The sequence below is a fragment of the Epinephelus fuscoguttatus genome, linkage group LG12, assembly GCF_011397635.1.
Source record: "Epinephelus fuscoguttatus linkage group LG12, E.fuscoguttatus.final_Chr_v1".
NCBI classification, from domain to species: Eukaryota; Metazoa; Chordata; class Actinopteri; order Perciformes; family Serranidae; genus Epinephelus; species Epinephelus fuscoguttatus.
In genome coordinates, this window is record NC_064763.1 from 21,685,021 (window position 1) to 21,706,301 (window position 21,281).

At 41.0% G+C, this 21,281-nt stretch overlaps 1 protein-coding gene across 1 annotated transcript; it reads right to left on the reverse strand.

Moving 5' to 3' along the window:
• Positions 1-463: 463 nt before the first annotated feature.
• rps6ka4 (ribosomal protein S6 kinase, polypeptide 4) lies at positions 464-16,605 on the reverse strand. Its single transcript, XM_049592039.1, has 18 exons — positions 15,639-16,605; positions 13,894-13,965; positions 13,364-13,431; positions 11,641-11,791; positions 11,328-11,443; positions 9,584-9,691; positions 9,387-9,467; positions 7,832-7,935; positions 7,439-7,589; positions 7,170-7,331; positions 6,503-6,628; positions 5,754-5,887; positions 5,549-5,642; positions 5,231-5,401; positions 2,867-3,058; positions 2,619-2,778; positions 1,762-1,925; positions 464-1,667 (listed from the first exon to the last, which is right to left on the reverse strand). Exons 1-18 carry the CDS (start codon positions 15,724-15,726, stop codon positions 1,449-1,451), a joined length of 2,361 nt encoding a protein of 786 aa, XP_049447996.1. The 5' UTR covers positions 15,727-16,605; the 3' UTR covers positions 464-1,448.
• Positions 16,606-21,281: the final 4,676 nt, after the last annotated feature.

The window sequence follows — 21,281 nt, forward strand, 5'->3', positions numbered from 1 at the left end:
ACAAGGTACTATCTTGTGGGAACAAATTATTGTCTTGAGGGAACAAGATATTATCTTGTGGGAGCAACTTCTTATCTTGTATAAACAAATTATCTTGTATGCTATCTTGTGGAAACAAATTATCTAGAGGGAACAAGCTATTATCTTGTGTGAACCAGTTATCTTGTGGGAACAAATTATTATCTTGTGGAAACAGATTAGAATTTTCTGAGAACCATCTTGTGGGAACAAATTATTATGTTGTGGGAACAAGTGATTATCTTGTGCATACAAGATAATCATTTGTTCCCAAAAGATAATAACTTATTTCTACAATAGTTTGAGCACACAAGATAATAGGCAAAGTTGTGGGAACAAGTTCTTACCTTATGGGAACCTTATCTTGTGGGAACAAATAATTATCTTGAAGGAACAAGTTATTATTTGCAAAAACAAGCTATTATCTTGTGGGAACAAGTTCTAATCTTGTGGGAACAAATTATCTTTTGGGAACTATCTTGTGGGAACAAGTTATTATCTTGTGAACACAAGATAAAAACAGACAAGTTGTGCTCATGAATAATGGCTTGTTCCCACAAGATAAAAAGTTGTGTGAACAAAATTAATAACTTGTTCCCACAAAATGATAAATTCTGTACACAAGATAATAAATTGTTCCCAAAAGATGGGAACACAAGGTAATGGGCTAACTTGGGTAAACAAGATAACTGACTTGTTTCCAGATGATAACAGGCTAATTTGTGCAAATAAAATAATAACATGTTCCCACAGGATAATAACTTGTAAACACAAGATAAAAAGTAATACCTTTCAGGACTTTAGGGGCTCCATACAAAATAACTATATGCAATCTACAAAGATACAAAGAACTGAGTCTGCAAATTCCTGGAAGGACTTTTCATTTGCTATGTGCAACTTTGAGTGTATTCACAACGGCTCAATTGATATATTCACTGCTTTGCTGTATATATGTATATGTATATGGCTTCTGCTCATTTATGGCTCCTTTTTCCCTTTATCCCTATATAGCCAGGCACTGTTTCTTACCCACAGTGAAAACAGGTAAATGTCTCATTTTTAACTTTTAGTGTGTGATGTCACCATGTTATGGTGAGTGAATACTGAGTAATAATATTTTTCTCAAGGCCACAGATTTCTGTACATCTTAAAGATGCCAAACTAGATTTCTATCATCTTCTATTCCATTAGCTCAAGGAAAATACAGTTTGGTTTGGGGAGAATGTGGCATGATGAACGAAGGTGCTTTGCTGTAAAAAGGTGGAATTCAATCGAAATTGAAAGCAAAATACTAACCTAAACCAGTTTTTTGGTTTGTCAGGTTGGTTTTTTTTGGAACGGAGTGACCCTATCACCACTGGAGGACATCTTGTCTCCAGTTTAAGCTCATACCTCTTCGTTTCGTTCTGTTCTCTCCCCGGCTGTTTAGGCTAGCTCTGCTTTGGGGTCACAGTTTGCTTTGGCTGTGTTTTAGATGCTGTTGCAGATGCAGAGGCAGAGGAGGATGTGGAAGAAGAGGAGGAGGAAGAAGATGAACTCCATCTGGTCTCTACACCTGTACTTGTCATCTTCAGCTTTCTGCGTTTTGCGAGGGGAGCATTATCGACACTCTTTAGAAAGAAGCCCTCTCTCTTACCACGGTTGAAAGCCTGGTGAGAGACAGATGGGACAATGAACAGTATGATCAAACACATCAAGTTCATGAACTAATCTATTTTGAGAACAAATTTTGTACACCATTACCTTGTAGGTGGCGTTGACATAGGTGCGGACAGTAGGCCCACTAGACTCCAGCACATCCGGAGTGCACAAAGGAGTGGTGGACATGGATGCTCCGCCCTGCAGCCAGCTGTTCTCTTTCAGATCAGAGAGTTTGAGACGCATCTCTGGGTCCACTGTCAGTAGGCCTTAAAACATAGAGGACATTGTCAAAGAGCGAAGAAACATGAGGTGCGTCGCAACACAAAAACCACAAGCAAAAAGCTTCATTCTCCCTAAAAACAATTACAAAAAGGTGCCTCCAGCTGCTAAAATGCTTTCTGTGTGATCAGGGTCTAACACGCGTCAAAATACATATCACATGACCATTTACATACACTGGGCATGCACGTGCCAGTGTAAAAAGGAAGCAGATTGTCTACTCTGCAGTTGGTTGGTTAGTTACAGAAAATATTAGAAATATTATAAATATAATATACATTTTGAATCTGAAGCCGACGAGGGTGGCACAAAATGGACCACAGTCACTAACACCACACACCCATTTTTTTTTTTTTTTTACCTGTCACCCACTTTGAAAGAGGAATGGCTGATTCATGAAGGTAAAATGAGGTGTTCTCTACACATTTCGTCCTCATTACACTAAATAAGGTGGCAGTTGTCTGAAAGGGAGGTCACCACAGAGCTGAAGGGTAAATGGCTATTGCTAATAACAACCTTCAGTATACTGCTCCAATCCGGTGTTTGGCTTAATATCAAACTGCATTGAATTTTATTTACACCTGCCTAACACTACTGTGTCCTATGTTGGTTATGTCATGTGCCCCTAATTCCTAAAGCCAGCTGCAAATATGTCACTTCAAACGTACTACATCAAATACCTTTAACGAGCTCTTTGGCATCCTCCGATACGCCCTTCCAGGCCTCCCCATCCAATGAGAAATCACCCTCCTTAATCTTTTGCATGATGTCAGCAGCATATGATGAGGTCATCCCCCGCTGCTCGCTCTGAAATGGCACCTGGCCTGACAGCATGGTGTACTGATGAAAACACACGCAGAGACTCATTAGTACTTCAGTTTGCCTTACCGACTGATGCGACCAAATCAGCGGTTTTAGATTAAATTACCAGGATGACCCCGAGACTCCAGAGGTCGCAGGCTTTGTCGTATCCTGCACTCTCAAAAAGTTCAGGTGCAGCATACTGCAGCGTGAAGCAGGGAGTCTGCAGGGGGGCGCTGCCTGCGGGGCACAGGCGGGCAAATCCAAAATCTATTACTTTGAGCACGGAGTCCTCCCCCTCGTTTGCGAAGAGCACATTCTGTAAGTGAAACAAATAAGATCAATCATTGTCCTCTCTTATTTTTCACAACTTTTTACACCCAGGGCTCCAAATTTTCTGACAACACAGGGTACTAAACACTAAATACTAGAACCACTGCTGAAAACTGCAAGTATGTGATCCTGAGCTCAATGAATGCATTGCCTGTGTGTATGACATTTTTGTGCCCATCGCAGCACATGTGGTGCAAAGGTAGGAGTAGAGGGCAAACAGATGGGAGTTTTATTTAAATGAGGCAAAATTAGTTGTTGATATTGTGGTGAAAATGAGATTAGATGCCGTAGGACAACAGCTATTTCCACAACACTCATCTGACCATGATTCATCATTTGATGATTCTGTCAACAAGCGCAAACTCAATGCTTTAGCAGAATGTGCAGGAATTATGGAATAATGTAGATAAACCATTTTAATTAAAAATGCTCCCACCAGTAAAAGCATTTAGATTGGCATCAAAAATAAAAGTTTATGCGATTACGACAGGCGTCTCTGCGCAGAACTGAAAGTTAATGGGTGATTCTTACCACTATCTGTCATTCACAGCTGCTTTATACTATATGAAAGCCCTCTCCTTCAGTTAATTAAATCCCACAGCCATCTGAAGACGGCAGGATATGTGTGTGATAAATCTGCAGCCTTCATTTTGATAAGTGTTGCACCGCAGTGGAGACATTATGCACTGTTGTCCACTGCGTTTACCTCGATTAAATCATGTGCGGTAATGCTGCAAAGTACCCACACTAACGTCCCCACACATCAAAGTGGTCACTTATGACTCCATATTCAGCCAGTGTGGACCAGATTTCCTGAGGGTACACAGGACACATGCAGCTCACAGTGGAATAATACTGAGACAATTAAAACTTCAGTCTATTCTCGTTCCCACTAATTCTCTCTCTCACCATATTACTTGGGCCAGTAATTCCACATGCCATGGCTTCCTTTCTAACATCTAACTTATCTGGAAAAAGTTTCATTTTTTTAATTACTGAAATGTATTTTTAATTTCAATAGAATGTCAAACGGTAGAATTATGGATGTAATGAGTTTGGACTGATGTTTTAATATGAGCAGAATTAAACATGCATGTGCACCAGAGTTATTATAGTTTTGTATTTTTAATTAGTTTTTATTTTTATTTCATTTGAATTTTTGTTTTTTAATTCAGTTTGGTTTTAGTTTTTCTATTATAATAGGTGGGATATTTTTCACAGGCAAGTTTTAACAGGACAGTCCACCCCAAAAGCAAAAATACATCATTTTCCTCTTACCTGTAGTGCTATTAATCAGTCTAGATTGTTTTGGTGGGAATTGCTGTGCTGGAAATAGCCACAGTAGAGATGTCTGCCTTCGCTCAAATATAATGGAACTAGATGGCACTCGGCTCATGGTGCTTCAAGTCTAGAAAAAATACATTTGAAAAACTCAATAGCAATGTCTCTTTCCAGAAATCATGACCCGGTTACTCAAGATAATCCACAGACCTTGTTGTCAGTAGTTTCATGTAGAAACTATTTTCTTTCTACCAAACTACACCCACAAACCATATCACCACGCAGAAGGAAGCATGCATCTCCTGCTAGCTCACCTAGCACCAACACCACCACAGCCATGCTGTCAGGAGCACGAGCCTCTCATCTATGAGTAGATGCACACTTCCTTCTGTGCGGTGGTACTGTTGGAGAGTGCAGTTCAAAGAAAGAAAATAGTTCCTACATGAAACCGCTCACACAAAGTTTTGTGGATTATCTTGAGTAACCAGGTCATGACTTCTGGAAACAGACATTGCTGTTGAGTTTTTCAAATGTATTTGTTGGCACTTTGAGCACCACAAGCCGAGTGCCATCCAGTTCCATTATACTGGAGAGAAGGCAGACATCTCTACGGCTGATATCTCCAACACTCGGCATCTCACACCAGAACAATCTAGCTTTAATAGAAAGCACTATAGGTAAGCAGGAAAACGTGTGGTTGTTATTTTGGGTCTTTTTTTTTTTTCAATGAGAGACTGTGTATATTATATGGCATTCACGTCTACCAAAAATGTTTTGTGCTGGTCAGGGGGTATTGGCTGAAAAACAATTTAAAACTGGAAAAAGATTAAGAACAGCTGTTCTGAGGAATGAATCAAACCATTAAAGCCCAGCTCACCTCTGGTTTGAGGTCTCTATGCACGACTCCCGCCTCGTGCATGAAGCTGACGGCTGACACCAGGCTCTGTAACAGCTGACTGGCCTCCGCCTCTCCAAAGAGTTTCTTCCTCTTGATTCTTTCCAGCAACTCGCCACCTCGCAGAAGCTCCATCACTAAATATGTGTGGTACTGAGAGAGAAAAGTTTATGAGATTCTTTTGTTGTCCCACAATGCTGAAGTTTCCATCCTTGAAAGAACATACAGCATCTTCATGATTTAATCTGTTAATGTTATGCAACTGTACATGTCACCCTATGTGGGTTTCCTCCACTGTACCTGATCAGTATAGACTTCATAGAGCTTGACGATATTTGGGTGACTCTCACATTGCCTCAAAGCAGCGATCTCCCTCTGGCTGTTTGCCTCCATTCTAACACAGTCAGCACAGTCAGTTAACAACAAGACTTATACAATCAGATGGTTCAGTGAGCACACAAACTCAAACCTCTTCCTATCACAGTGTAGCAGCATCTGAACTCACCTGCGGCTGACGATCTTGACAGCATACTCGTGGCCGGTCTGCTTGTGTCGGCACTTCCTGCACACCGAGAAACTACCCTCGCCGAGGGGCGGCCCGTGAAGATACAGCTCATAGTGCTGAAAAAACTGGGATTCCTGAACAAAGAAGGGATGATGGCATGAGTCACACTGAGCTGTTATTTAAGCGAGACGTGCTGAGTTTGTTTGTCTTTTCCTTATGCAATAGGACATAGCTTCCAGCAGTGTAAGAAGGATTTTGATGTGCACCGACCAAAATGAGATACAACCCGAAAGTCAATATTTATGCACTGAGAAAGGTCTGCTTCAGAGAACCATGTTTAGATTTATATAAAGATACATTTACACTCATATGAAACCCTGCTTGTCATCAACATCTATCCTTGCATACTGTAGGATTGAAACAGATGCTACAATAATCTAAATGCTATCAAACAGTCTCCCCATAGTTGTGATATTTCTTTAACATTACCTAGCCTTCGACAAAATGCGACAAAACATGCTGCGCAATAAGGTCAGACAACCTTGGTTAATTCTGCTCGACTAGGCTAAATGAACTAGTTTCTCTTCCTCTCTTCCTTCCTGTCTGCCCTTATTAACAAACACTGCTGAGTATTTTTAAATGCTGTTTTACTTTTACCTAGATTACTGCCTCTCTACCATAAAGCAACAACTAATACCCACTTGAAGCCAAAAATGGCTTTATGAGTCAAGCTGGTTCAAGAGCCGTACCTCTAACATTGCACTGCGCTGGACAGAGGCTGAAGCAGGACGCTCAGCACCAATCTGGGATTGCACAAAGTCTCCCATGACCGCGTTCTTGTTGAACAGGATGGAGGGAGCGATAAAGGAGTAACCCTGAAAGAACAGAGAGGTAATGTTAGGCGTAGTAGACTTTGAATAGTCTGCTATAAGAAGGAGAGAGAAAACAGAGTGCCTAAAACCACACACGCAGCTGACAGGCTTTTAACTACAGCTAGCCATCATTCTCACAGTACCCCTGTTCTTGCATCCCTCCACTGGCTTACACTGCATGACCTTGCCCCCAGTTACATTTCTGATCTCTTCGTTCCTTATTCTAATTCTCAACCACTCTGATCCTTTTTTGTCCATCCCCAACTCAAACTGCTTAACAAAGTTATGGCGCCTTTGCTGTTTTAGCCCCAACCCTCTTCAACTATCTTCCCCAGGTGATCTCATTTGCTGAATCTTTGGACTGTTTCAGCAGCTTCTGTAATTTAATTTTACTTTATTTGTTCATTTATGTTTTTGTGTTTGTGAAGCACTTTCTAACTATGTATTTTACTTACTTAATGGATTATTTTCAGATGGTGGCTAAAGGTAATTTATTTTGAAAATCCCAATTATGAGGGTCAAGGTTGAGAAAGTAAGGACCAACCTGGAACAGGCGGTCAGTGCTTGGCGGCGTGCTCGCCGGAGAGTAGACGGGATCCATCCCGGTGAACTCCTCAGCAAAGTTCCCCACGTCGAGTTCGCTCTTCAGCTCTGGCTTGAACGGACTTTGCACCTTCTTCTGTGCTAGGTCGGCCCAGTTCAGTCCCTGTTATGAAACAAAAAAGCAGAAGGGAAGAGTTATGGATGAATGCGAAGAGGTGACAGGCAGGGAAAGAGAGAATGTGAATAACTGGCAGTTGAGGTAGAAAGGACCTTGAAAAAGGGATGTGCTTTGATGTCTTCAGACCCACGCGGTCCAGAGCCCAGCCTCTTGTGGGGATCTTTCACCAACAGCTTCCTCAGCAGGTCCTGAGCAGTGGATCCAATCATAGAGGGGAACGGTGGATCACAGCGCAAAATACGTCTGACAGAAGACAGGTGGGGGAGATGGTAAGTGAAATAAAATAATTTTGTTAACATAGTACCCTCATAGAGCAGCTTTAAGAACTGCACTGTGTAAAGGATAACCACATGTATAATTACAATTTGTGTTGGATTGATTAATGAGAGAGGGTATAATGCCTGAGATAATTGTTACGACCTGAGAATAAGGAAGGCTGATCATTTGAATACATGTTCAAAGAAGATGGAGTCAACTGCACTCACTTTGACACCTCACTCTGGGAGTTCCTCTCCCCCTCCAAGGTAAACGGAGACGCTCCCGTCAGAAGCTCAAACATCAGGATCCCAAGGCTCCACCAATCTACAGACTGAAGAAGAAGACAGGTAAACAAAAAAACATTACATAAAAGAAAGAGCACAAAACAAAAGCAGATAAGAAACCCATTGTGTATTTATTCAGTGGAACCTGTGTTGTCTGTTATGATACTGGTTGCCTTCAATAACCAAAGATGTCAATCTTATCTTTGATCTAATGTATGAGTCTTAGCTCAGACCGTATTCAAAGTTGATGTTATTTATAGACTTTTACATGCCATGGGTAGGCACCACAGTTACCAAAGTCATTACGCTTACAGCATTAAAGTGTGTGGATGGGTTGCAGGTGGGTGAAATAATATGTAATTAATAAGGAAAATCTTAATGACATTCTTTAAAATGTGAACATAGCAGAGAGCAGAGCAGAGAGCAGAGCTGCTGTCCGACTGCACATAAAGATACATGCTGTGCACATTTATGCATGAGGAGCAGAGTAACTTCACTGACTGTTTCAGAAGCTAAAAGTTAAGTTCTGTTTCTTCCATCAAGTTTATAACTAGTTTTTAGTTTTGCTGCCATATTGGCTGCAGTGCATTACTGCTCTCACTGCATTACTCTCCCATTTTCCAAATCTCCTAACTTAGTCCTAGCTTAGGAGTGACTTAGAAAGGTTTTCATAGCAACTCTGAGCAAGAAAGGGATAGAAACTTTTACCTTAGTGAGGAGGTGTGGTTGACCCCGTTTTTAGGTAAGACACATTCTTTTAACAGACGTGATTGGTTGTCACAGACACGTCCTTTTGTGAGCCTACAAGGTGTGGACACCCAGTGGAGATGAAATGAACTGCTGACTATGAAAGTGTTGTCATTGTTAGTGTGATCACTCTGCTGATGGAAGGTTGAGACAGACCAAAGTCATCACTGCTGCACTTTTCCAGTTTTCCAAATATTTTAGTATTGTGATCATTTTATTTCTGGTGGTATAGTGTTAGGTGGGAAATATGTGTGTATCCCGAATGACATCAACCACACGTTATCCTCGCACGATCTAATCTGTCTTATTTCATTTGCTCACTGTCATCCAGCGTTTGGAGAATATTTCTCATACCTCTTTGTGTTTTGTCTTTAGTCTTTACTTCCACCATTTTCTCTTCTGCTTAAGAAACTCTTAAGCCTCTTCAAAGTCCTCCTTCACTCTTGAATTCAAGTTACGCCCCAAAACACACCTATGATTAATTAAGAGACCACATACAACCCCTTTGCCCTGCGGGCCTTTGTTTACGCCCAGATTATGCACCATTTAACTAGCAAAAGTGGTTGGACACGCCCTAAATGTACTTGCACACAACACTTCAGACCATGAGCTATAGATTATTTAAATAAGGCCCTAAGTCTTTGACTGCAATTTACCAGCTCCTCACCTGTCACCACTTAAAATCTTGAACATTACCAAAATATATGAGCACTGAACAACAGCGCTTACTGTCTCACCAAAATATATTTACCTTGCCATGCCCAGATTTCCCCCTGATGATTTCAGGTGCCATGTACTCAATGGTACCACAGAAAGAGTACGTCCTTTCCTTCTGTAAAGGGGAGACAGGGAAGATAAAGTATTATGATAAAAACAAATCCTATATGAACAAAAAGTTGTCATGATCTTCATCCATAGGTATGGATTTTTTGCATTGTGCTGACATACCTCTTCTTCCAGAAACTCCTTGCTGAGCCCAAAATCTGTCAATACCACATGGCCGTCACTGTCAAGAAGAATGTTTTCCAATTTGATGTCTCGGTAGACGATGCCAAGCTGAACAATACAAAACAAAAGTGAAAACTTTCTAGTTACATTCCTGGTAAGCGCAGGATTGTGTGAGCAGAGATGGTACGCAGTATCAATCTGACCCAACTCTATTCAGTAGTTCTTATCTTGTCAAAGCAAACAACTGTCCAAACAGCGACACAATCTAAAGTGCAACCCTTAACTGCAACATTACCTCAGGAAATGAGAATACTAATCACCAAGGGTGCTGTTGCATAGATGGTGTTATTTGATACTATTCAAAGGAACAAGGCATCACAGTCAACGTTATGTTGTTTGGGTGAAGAAGAAGAAGAAGAAGAAGAAGAAGAAGAAGAAGAGACTTTGTCTATGTGTATTTATCTGCTATTAAAGGGGCAGGTTAAAACACATCATATCACATCCAGATAAAAACACATTTACATAAAAACACAATACACAATAGAGGTGACATTAAAAGGAGCACCAGGTACTCGACACTGAGGACTGAATCGAGGTTAAATAAACAGATATAAAATGCTTTGTGCTGAGATAACAAGCTGGCTTCAAAGGGTGGCATTCTTCATTGATTAGGATGTTTTATGCCAACAGGGATAAACAGCTGTTTTGAGCCAATTTAGACAGTCTGAGTGAATGATGATTTTTACACAACCTGCAAGAATCTTCTATTTTGAAAGTTTTATAATGTCAAGAGATGCAGTGTGAATCTAGTTTGTCTTCTTTGTCAACTTCCATGCTGTGGTTTCTGCACATCAATTTAAAAAAAAAAACCATGCCTATCTTTCAATGCCAAAGTTGCTGACTTGGATTTAGAGCAACATTTACAACCACAGTCGTTTTTTAACATTAACCACTGTGTAACCACTTTAGTGAGCGTGAGATTTCAGGTCGTTAAGAGCCCAAAGGGGACTTCCTGCCCAGCACCAAATGACAGACAAAGTCAGCGAGTACCTGCTGAAGACAGTCAAACATTTTGCAGTTAAAGGTTCAATTATTTAAAGATATACTAAGCAGGATTTTCCTAAAAAAAAAAAAAAAAAAACAATGTATAGACTGACACACAACAAATCCCTCTCAACCACTTATAACTCAATGTAAGAGTATGATGCTGTATGTTTCTGCAGAGACTACGCTGTCTGTATTCAGAACGATTATGGGCATGCATCCCCACAACGCTCAGGTGATGCCGGGGTTTTACAAAAAGGAACCAGCAACCAGGTGCCACATCAAAAGCAGTAGGCTTCCAATAGACGCAACGCCAAAAACATGCAAATATAGTGAAGCGAAACACCAAACGAGAGTAAAGCCGGGGTTGGCTTTTACTTTCACTCTCACTGGCTGGTGTGTTTACAAACAGTAACTGACAATCCTGCACAGTGTACCTTTGACCAAGGAGTTGGTGGTGACCACTAAAAATAACACCTGTGTTTGTCAGGACTCCAACTGGGTGACAATGTTGCTCTGTGTCTGCTATATGTGTGTGTAACTATGCAACTGCTTTCCAACAAACCAGCCATAACAATATATAAGGTGATAGGTTGGTGCAGTGTCTCTGTAAGTTTGCATTGTCTTCCTTCTGCTCCCTGGTTTCCACAAATGGATAAATGTAGCTTTAAGTTACAGAGCTGGAAGAAGGGACACGCACCTTGTGCAGGTGCTCCAGAGCCAGGATGATTTCCCCGATATAAATCCGCACCGCCTCCTCAGGAAAGTGATCCCGCTGGTACAAATGAGTGAACATCTCCCCACCGCTCACGTAGTCTGTACTCACACACACAGGCAAATACACAGGGAGCTTGAATAGACATGGTACAAAAATTACACACAACACACATTATGCACAAAATACCAACAGACAAACGGTAACAGACAGAACATAAAGAGAACATCTATTCAGCACTGCGAGACTGAGAAAACAGAAAGTTCTCCATATGAGGCTGTATTGTGCCATCACTCACCCAGGATGAGATGTAGTTTGCTCTGCGTCTGAAAGGCGTAGTGGAGCGTGACCAGGAAAGGAGACTGGCGGATGTGCTCCAGCACCTGCCTCTCAGTGCGAGTGTGTTCTGTTGTCTTTGCCTTTTGAACAATGGCTGCTTTTTTTAACACCTGGGGTAGTCATCAAAATGAAGTTACTGTAAATAACCTTCCCATCAGCATATTAAGTCAACACCAGGAAAATCGAGACACCCTTGATAGAACAATGTGTCTATCAATACAGCAGCTAAGAAAGACATCATGCACATAATATTATCTGCCTGTGAGACAACTCTGCTTCAGACACATCAATATAATTTTCTCTGTGCAAGTACACAAATATATTTTGAATAAAAGCCAAATCAGTAAATCTTTTACATGAAAAAGACTGTACAAGATTTCCCGCCTTGAATTGTTTTCTTTTATCTAAATCAGAGACCCTGTTTACACTTGGTTTGAAAATGTGTCTTGGCTATCGGATCACAAGTGTACAGCACTAAATACAAGTTTAAACAACCACCGAAGTGTCTGGGACGCATCTGACTACTTATCTTTGGTAGTGTAAAGTACCAGACAGGATTAGTTTTACATAGGGATGTGGACTAATGTCAATTTACCACAGGATGTCTGTAATATAAATATCCGATTCACACGGGACAAGAAATCTCCGTAATTCTACCAGAGATGGGAGTGGTAACTCGGTTTGCTCCCTGGCGTCACCTCCCTGTCGGCATGTGCGTGCTACGTTGCTTCCTGTAAGCATCAGCTGAAGGATAATAATAATTAATGATTAGCCCAATATGAAATATTGCCCATGATCAGGATTGTGCGTACACAATGATTGGCAATATGGATTTATATTAGGCCTACCTAACACAACCAGAAGTCTGGTGGCTCTGAAAAGTGCTTTCTTCTCGACCTTATGATTGGTCTCCCACATAGGGCTATGTGATCATTAGAAGAATGTCCACTATCACGACTGCCGACAACACCGAACGCTTCTTCAAGCGCCTCCATCATCGAAAAAACATGGAAAGCTAGTTGTAAAGGCGGAAAAATGACTGTAAATAGGATGTGACTCCGGACCATTTTACAGAAGGTAAAAGCCGCCGTAATGTTTACTGATATTATCCATAATGATTACAGACATGGCACGTTCGGACGGGACTAAAATCCCTGGTAAAAATTACTTTACCCCACGTCTCCACATTAAACTAATCCCGTCCGAATAGTGCTTAAGAGCTAATGCGTCCTGATGTGTCCCTGCCAAGGACGTCACAGCAGAATACGTCATCAGTGCAGGACGTGGTGGTTGTTTTGGTGACATAACTTGCCTGTTTTACAATGATTTGGACAAAGACTTGCTTGACCATCTATTGTTGTGCCCCATGGAGGGGTATGTGTGGATTCTGCTGACAATAATATCTCCAGCTGCACTGACACAACTGCTAACACGACATGAAAGGCTGTAGACATAATAACAGCCCTTTGACCTTCGAGTGCAAGTGACATAGGCAGTGACGATATGCGAACAGAAGTGGTCAACTGGAGACGCATTATAGACGCAGGCGTGAATGGCTATGGGTTTCAGCTGTCCACTCATGTTCAGATCACCAAAATGCATTTCTTAAAAAAATGTAAACAGGGTCTACCCAACCTGTCTGTGATCACATTTAGTTTAATATCTTAGATGAATGGTCTCACCTTCATAGCGTACAGCTGGCCCACATCGTGACCGGTGTTCTTCCTGACCAAAAACACTTTTCCATAAGCTAGACAAAGACAAACAAACATTTCATCCAATCGTTCATGACTTGACTTTCTAGCACAAAAGTGAAAGTGAAGTGGAATATATGCAAACTGCACACCACAGCTTCTCAGATCTTTCATAGGTATTCATTGTGGATGAGATCTAATAACAGAGACATCGACAGCCTGTCTTCTAAACATTCAGATACTACTGCCTTGATCATTTGCAACTCCCAAATTCATGATATGAATGTAAAAAATGTTTTACCACAGCATTTAAGTCATCAGGGACATTTTCTCCTCACAGTCTACACATACCAATTACAAACACTTTGTTGCCTTTGAGTTATTTAACCATGGCAGGGAAATTAATCCTGTCTGATAATTGGAATATCTCATACTGACATCTTACTCAAGTTTTTCCATCAGGTTTGACTACAACTACAGTTATATTTCATATATTTCATGTTGACGTGGAAACTTACCTCCAGTGCCCAAGACTTTGAGCAACTCAAAGTTCTCCATGCCGACCCTCTCGGTGTGACCTGTGAGGTTAGCTAGTGGCAAAACAAAAATATCACAATCAAAACATGCAGTATATGCTTCAATTGAGAGCCCTGCAAACACAGACACTTTTGTTTTAAAAGACCAGGCAGACACATTTCACAATTTGCACTGGCATCTCTTATTCTGAAACAGCTGTGAAACTTTAAGAGGTGGCATAATTTAGTTGTGAGTCAATTTAACCGAATGGATTCAACGCGTGTTTGACTTTCTGCATTCTTCAGAAAGAGAAACACTTAACGGCACAGTTTAAAAAAAAAAAAAAAAATTAATACAAACGTGTACTTGATTGTTCCGATGACTCACTGTGTTACAGCTTAGAAGAATGTTGTCAGCTGCACTGCTCTCTATAGATTCAGAGGTTGTTGCACTTCAGTCACTGTCTACACCCCTATCAATTAAGTATGGTAATACATTGCTCCTTTGACAGCTGATGACAGCACTGATTGCGGTTTATCTGCAACACCAGAAGTTTTCAGCAACTGAGGAAGTACACTACAGCAGCAGTTCTCTGCCTTATGCCATTCAGTACAGGCTGTCTTTAAAGATTTACACCGTGCATTCTATTTAAGGGTACATATAATGTCCATAAACAAACTATAAGACAACAACAGGTGGGGTTTTTTTCGGTCTAGTGTTCAGACCAATTGAACCTAGTTCATTAAAAGGCAGTGCACCCATCCACAAGCTCCTCTGGTGTGACACACAGATGCTCAGGAAGCTTAGCACATGGGTGGGTAAGATCATGTGAAATGAATTACTTGGGTGTAAACTGAAGATAAAAAATCCATTATCTACATCAGTGTTTTTTTCTTTTCTTTCGTTGGTAGGTCATCTTTGCTGGTGCTTTACTGTAATTTGCTCCATACAATAAAGCGATTAAGTGTCCCACTCACGGCTTTCTCCTTTTACATGTTATCATCTCTCACACTGGCTGCCAATCAGGGCTTTTAATGTGTCACATATTTATAATTTCCACGAGTGAGTGGCGACAAATAAATAAATCACAGCTCGGCGGCACTGTTGTGCAGTGGTTAGCACTGCTGCCTCACAGCAAGAGGGTTCCTGGTTCCTTCTGTGCCGAGTTTGCATGTTCTCCCCGTGTCAGCGTGGGTTTTCTCTGGGTACTCCCACAATCCAAAGACGTGCATGTTAGGTGAATTGGTAACTCTGAATTGCCCGTAGGTGTGAATGTGAGTGTGAATGGTTGTCTAAAATCAAAATTTCATTCATAAGTTTTTGTAAAGGTCCAGTTGCATGTGCGGTGATCACAAATTCCCACGGAATACCTGGATTAGCATCACGGCACATCATTTGAGAACCACATACAATGGGTGACTAAAACACGCAACACAATACAGTAGTAAAAAAAAAAAAAAACCTAGCATGAAGTATTTGTATTGAGAATCCAATTTTGTGTGTGATTTGGATTAAATGGGGTTGTGTTGGTCTGCATCATATTTTTAATTGTTTCTAATTGTTTGTATTTATATGTGGAGAAGCAAACATAGACCATAACCTCCAGTCTCAGACATGACTACATGTGGTCATTTCTAACTCTGACAGAGCCTCAGCTATTAAACAATTATACATTTTAATAGATTGAGTGAACTGCAGTGTGCAGGGGGGTTTATATTCGTAGTTATAAACAGTATAATTGACTTACCATTGGTGATTTGATGCTTGACAGTGCAGGCCTTTTCATTTGTTTTGGTATCGGAGTCATCGCTACTATCTGATGCGTCCCCAGGCATAACTTAAAGAAAAGTAGACTCTAGCCTATACAGTCTGTTTACGGTGAACTACGTAGCCAAATGTGTTGGCAGATACAAGACGTTAAACTAAACTCTCAGCAATTACAAACATCTACTGAAGCCGCATGATGAGGAAAACAAGGATTACCGAAATGACCGGGCAGCTGTGTTTTCTACACAATACTGTTGCCTTAACGTTAATCCCCATGCATTTGACATCCTGGTGTTTAGCATTATTTATCTCATGTGATTGGGTGAATCAATAAGAAAACATAGACGCGTAGCTTTTCGGGTTACAGCTGTTCACTAGCTGCTGTTCGCCTAATTTCACTATTAGCTGGGAGAAAGATAATCAGCACTAACACTGCGTAATTGTGTGTTAGTTACAGTGAAGTTTAAACAGCTAACGTTAGCATTAGCCGCTCAACAGCAGTCATTATTGATCAGTTAGCGGACGTTACTTAGTAATAACGCTAGTTTTAAATGACTGATAAAAAAAAACGCGTTATTACTCAGTACACACACGAGATGCTAGATAGTTAGCATACCTGCTACAATAACAAGATGTTACCTGGCTAGCCGGAATGGTTGTAGTCAATCAAACTAGCAGCTAGCTAGTGAATTGTTGCTGCTGCCCGTCAAACTTTGAACGTTAGCTAGCGCTAATAGTTAGCTACGTTAACTGGCCTCTTCGCATGCCAGCTATCAAACCATGTTGGAAGGTGGGGTGTGGGTAGGTCCTTGTCTTCCTTTCCTCCGCTAGAGCTGCGTTAATAGTTCGCGCATTGTAAAAATATTCATGCCTTAGTTTGTGTTTTTGTCAGCGGGTAGCTAACTGCTAACACCAGGATGCTTTCGACACAACCTGGGCGACGGTCGGTCACGTGAACACTCGGTGTGGGCGGAGCGACGTTGACCTCAGGAGACCCTGGTCAGATTAGATATTGTTTTGATAACGGTAATAGGTGATTTATTTTTTCCCCACACATTTATAATGAATCAAAGATAAATGATGGACATTTTTTCAGCATATAAGACTAAATAATTTAACATGAATGTCCAAATGGCTTTAAACACTGGCTCATAAGAGTGTTTGGGGGCCCTCAGAATTTAGTTACTGTTAAAGACCTACAGTTGACATGTATGCAAATACTTAGGGACTGTTTGTTATTTATGAGGGTGCAAGGGTGGTGCAAAAAAAGGGGGAGGCATGTCAACTATTTTTTAAGCACTTGCAGGGACTTGTGTTGTTTATTTTGGCTCAGGGGAGGGGCATACAAATTTAAGTGGTTTTAGTTTGTAAATATTTACTGCAGTTGTTCTTTTGCATGTTTTCTCTCAAAATCCCGCCCCTAGGCACAGACTGGCCAATCATAACGTAGCATCAGGCCGGCTCAGACCAGGGTCCGACATCAACTCAGCTGTGCTCCGTTGACTCTAATGCAATCATTTCAGATTTCCTTCATTTTCAGGCTGGTTTTGTGGATTTGGAGCTGATTAGAACAGTGAAACAAAGACCGACCCTGCTGTACAGGAACCAGCAACCAGCTGTGTGTCATCGCATTGTGTGCAGATGGAAGTTATTTGACTTCCCCCAGAGATCCCTGCCGGCGGCAGAGGTCCAGATGCTGGCAGCAGCAGGGGGTGAAGCCAAACACAGTTCATCTGCACACACTGTGATGCCACACAGCTGGTTCAATATCAGCAAAGTTTCCCTTTATATTCATTGTCTTGTGTGGCGATCAGCAGTGATGTGGTGGTTCACTTCTACACTGTGATGTGTAGCCTATAGTTGGGCTTTAGCTTCTAACTATCTTTGTCTTTTTAACCTGTTGTTGCTGCTGAGTCAGTTTGACATCCTGGATATATCCTTCAAACACAGACTGTAGACCCCTCTGTCTGCTTCTCTCTGGAATCACTCTTTCATTTTTCCAAGTGTGGGCTAAATGCTTACTCTGACAGCTTGTCGGATCATCACAAAGGGACGTGGCTTAGCGAAAGATCAATTACACCATTTATCATCGCCACAAAAAAAATTTGCTTGAACAGCTTGTCTTGCACACTTACTATAACATAGCGTAAAATGTAGACATAAATAGTTGATTAATTAATGACAATAAAAAATATGCCATGGACTCAAGAGGCTCAAGGAAAATATCTGTAGATTCAGGAAGGTTACAGCTGACATGCATGCTAATGTTTATGGATTTTATCTCAGCCTTTAATACCTCCTCACATCCTGTTAAACAAGCTGAAACAGATGGAAGTGAATCATGCATTCCCCAAAGGAAGACAACACCCGGTGTAAGTGACTTTCTGTGGCATACAGGTACACGTCCTCCGTGAAGCTACATGAGCTCTCCCTGTCTATGCATACTAAATACAACTGATGGTAGAGACCAGTACACCAACAACAATGCCAATTCGAGAAAAGTTGGGACAGTGCTTAGCAATATTAAAAAGTAATCAAAAAAATAGAAGCAAGCTTGTATTATTTTTTGCACACTTTATTCTTTTTTGCATTGATCTCAGTCTGTGAACCTTTTTTTGTGGCTGTCCAGCCCAGTTGTATTGGTGTGTGGGTATCTCCTCTGCTGTCCTTTCTTGGTTACTCATAATACCAACGCACCCATGACAGACTTTTTTGTTGCCCTAAGAAGGCGCAGTTTCACAGCAGCCCTAAGACTTAATACTTGGAGGAGCCTTTGTTATCAATGCCAGCTTCTAGATGCTTTCTGTATGAAGAAATAAATGTCTGTGTTCAGATGGGATTTTTTTTGGCCCATTCTTCCCCCCTTTAAATCTGAAAGATCTGGGGGGCCCACTAATGGATCTTGAGAAAGAAATTTTGCTTTCACAACTTCAACAATTAAGGTCCTCGATTCCCAAACGCTTACTGAGTGCTACTTTTTTGAACGTGCTGCAGATATCAAAATCAGGATGAGTGTATATTTACACAAAACAATAACGTTTATCAGTTTGAACATTAAATTCATTAATTCATTCATTTTCCATAACCACTTATCCTGTTCGGGGTTGCAGGGAGGCTGGACACTGGCACTGGGTGAGAGGTAGGGTACACCCTGGACAGGTTACCAGACTATCACAGGGCTGACACATAGACACAGAACCATTCATGCTCACATTCACACCTACAGACAATTTAGAGTCACCAATTAACCTGCATGACCTTACCACATCTTTGATTGCTCCTAGTGGAACATAATTGTGAGGTCAGCTTTGAGATCTTATATACGTGTGAAATTTAGGATTATACGATATAAGATTGTGTGCAGAGAATATTTTACTCTATTTACTCTCTATTTACTTTTAGGTTATCCAAGATGGATGACGAACATCTAGATTTATGCTGGCATAATTGTGGCAACTGAGGTTCTGTTGGTGACCACAGCCCAGTTGTCATCGACAGGGAGAGAGTTGAGCAGGTACAAGTACCTCACTTTGATTCTCAGTTACAATGGGCTCATCAAGTGGAGTATGTCCAGCCAGCGTCTGCATTTTCTGCAAAGGCTCAGGGTCCAAGGAATAGATAAAAGCATTGTGTTATGGTTGTGCAGGGCAGCTATTGGATCTGTTATTCGTTATGGCATCACAGCATGGTTTGGTAACCTGTCCATAGATTTAACTGAATTTGAGAAATTAAAATACTGTACACAGATTTGCATCAAGTCCATCATGATATTGCAGTATAGTCACATGACTTATTTCTATTGTCCTGACATCTAGGCTAGGACAGGCAGGAATAGGGAATGACATGTATATGCTACTAATATCCAGTGTTTTCACTAATACACCTAATAAAAAGACATAAAAACATACATGTTATACAGTCATAATAAAAGACAAGATAAAACACTCAAATTCACAAACCAGACCAGAAACTGGAGACTGAAACTGTCATGGAAAGGATGTTTCACGACACCAGCTTACTCAACATCCATTTTTCATCCAAGTATTCAGAAAATGGGCAGGACAGTGGTTCCCAACTGGTGGGTCGTGTCCAAAAGTGGGTCATGGGTCCATTCTGAATGGGCTGCAAGTGACACACAAACATGCCAAGTTGGAAAAAAAAAAAAAAACACTTTATTTTCAAGTATAGTGAATTCCCATTTTTATTCTTAAGTGCCTTTCCCTGCTGTAAAGAGCATGGAGAGCTACCTCACAGAGACAGCAAACTAGCTTAACGACACAGCCAAACAAGTATGATGCTGAATGAAATAAACTGTGTGGACCTTTAACTAATGACTGAGGAGAAATCTGGACTCCGTGTCTGGATCAGTTGTGAACCACTGATTTAGGAATTTATTCCACAGGTATGAACTTTGCTTAGCTCCACCATCAAACTACTGAACATGTGCGTGATCTGTGCATTCCTGAATGATAACTGGAGTTTGATTGCACCTGTATACATATATATCCAGTGTGTATGGGGAGGCTGTGTGCTGATACGTCACCTGTGTTATATCAAATTTCCAGGACAAATTTCTCCCATGGGAGACGATAAAGGCTGATCTTATCAAACTGAATGTGCCTGTTTATATACACCTATCACAGTTTGTCTTACACTAGCAAAACATTTTATTTTTGTTATAGACCTTTATGCCACAAGCCATTCATTCAGTGTTCTGCCTTCTCCTGTGCTTAATGGAACTAGATGGCACTCAGCTTGTGGTTCTCAAAGTGCCAAAAAACACATTTGAAAAACTCAACAGCAACGTGTCTTTGCAGAATTTATGACATGGTTACTCTAGAAAATCCACAGATCTTGTTGTGAGCAGTTTCATGTAGGAACTATGTTCTTTCTAGAGCTACACCCACCAACTGTATCGCTGTGCAGAAGGAAGTGTGCATGTTACAGCACGAGATGTAGTTGTTTATAGGGTCCTCCTTGGCTGACCTGTACGGTTAGGTAGCTCAGTGGTGCTTTGGTGAGCTGGCAGTAGATGCATGCTTGCTTCTGCACAGTGATACAACTGGTTCGGTACAAAGGAAGTAGTTCCTACATTAAACTTCTCACAATAAGGTCTGTGGATTATTTTGAGTAACCATGTCATGATTTCTGGAAAGAGACATTGCTGTTGAGTTTTTCAAATGTCTTTTTTCGGCACTTTGAGCACCACAAGCCGAGTGCCATCTAGATAGTGGAGAGAGGGAAGACATCTCTACAGCCGATAGCTCCAACACTCAGCAACTAACACCAAAACAAGCTAGGTCAGGAGTGTCAGATCTGTTTTAGTTCACGGGCCACATGCAGTTCGATTCGGCTACAGGTGGGCTGGACCAGTAAAACCACTGCATTATGTCCTATGAATAACAAACACCTCCAAATTTTTCCTCTTTTTTGTTTAAAGAAGTCAGTTTTGAAAATGCTAATCCATTTACAAAACAGATGACAAACAGCCTGTGATGTCTTCAGAGGAATTAATGCAATTCCGACAATATCTCTCAATTGTTCCACATTCGACTAGTCACTGTCATTACATACAGAAAAGAACTGTATTTTGGTCGGGATGGAAAAGCCTCCGATGCAGCCT

Excerpts from the sequence above, each read along its gene's own strand:
- rps6ka4 (XM_049592039.1), bottom strand. The coding sequence starts at position 15,726 with ATGCCTGGGGACGCATCAGATAGTAGCGATGACTCCGATACCAAAACA. Across the intron at positions 9,692-11,327 it reads CTCTGGAGCACCTGCACAAG|CTTGGCATCGTCTACCGAGA; the intron begins GTGCGTGTCCCT and ends TGTATTGTTCAG. Across the intron at positions 5,402-5,548 it reads ATGAAGTCTATACTGATCAG|TACCACACATATTTAGTGAT; the intron begins GTACAGTGGAGG and ends TTTCTCTCTCAG.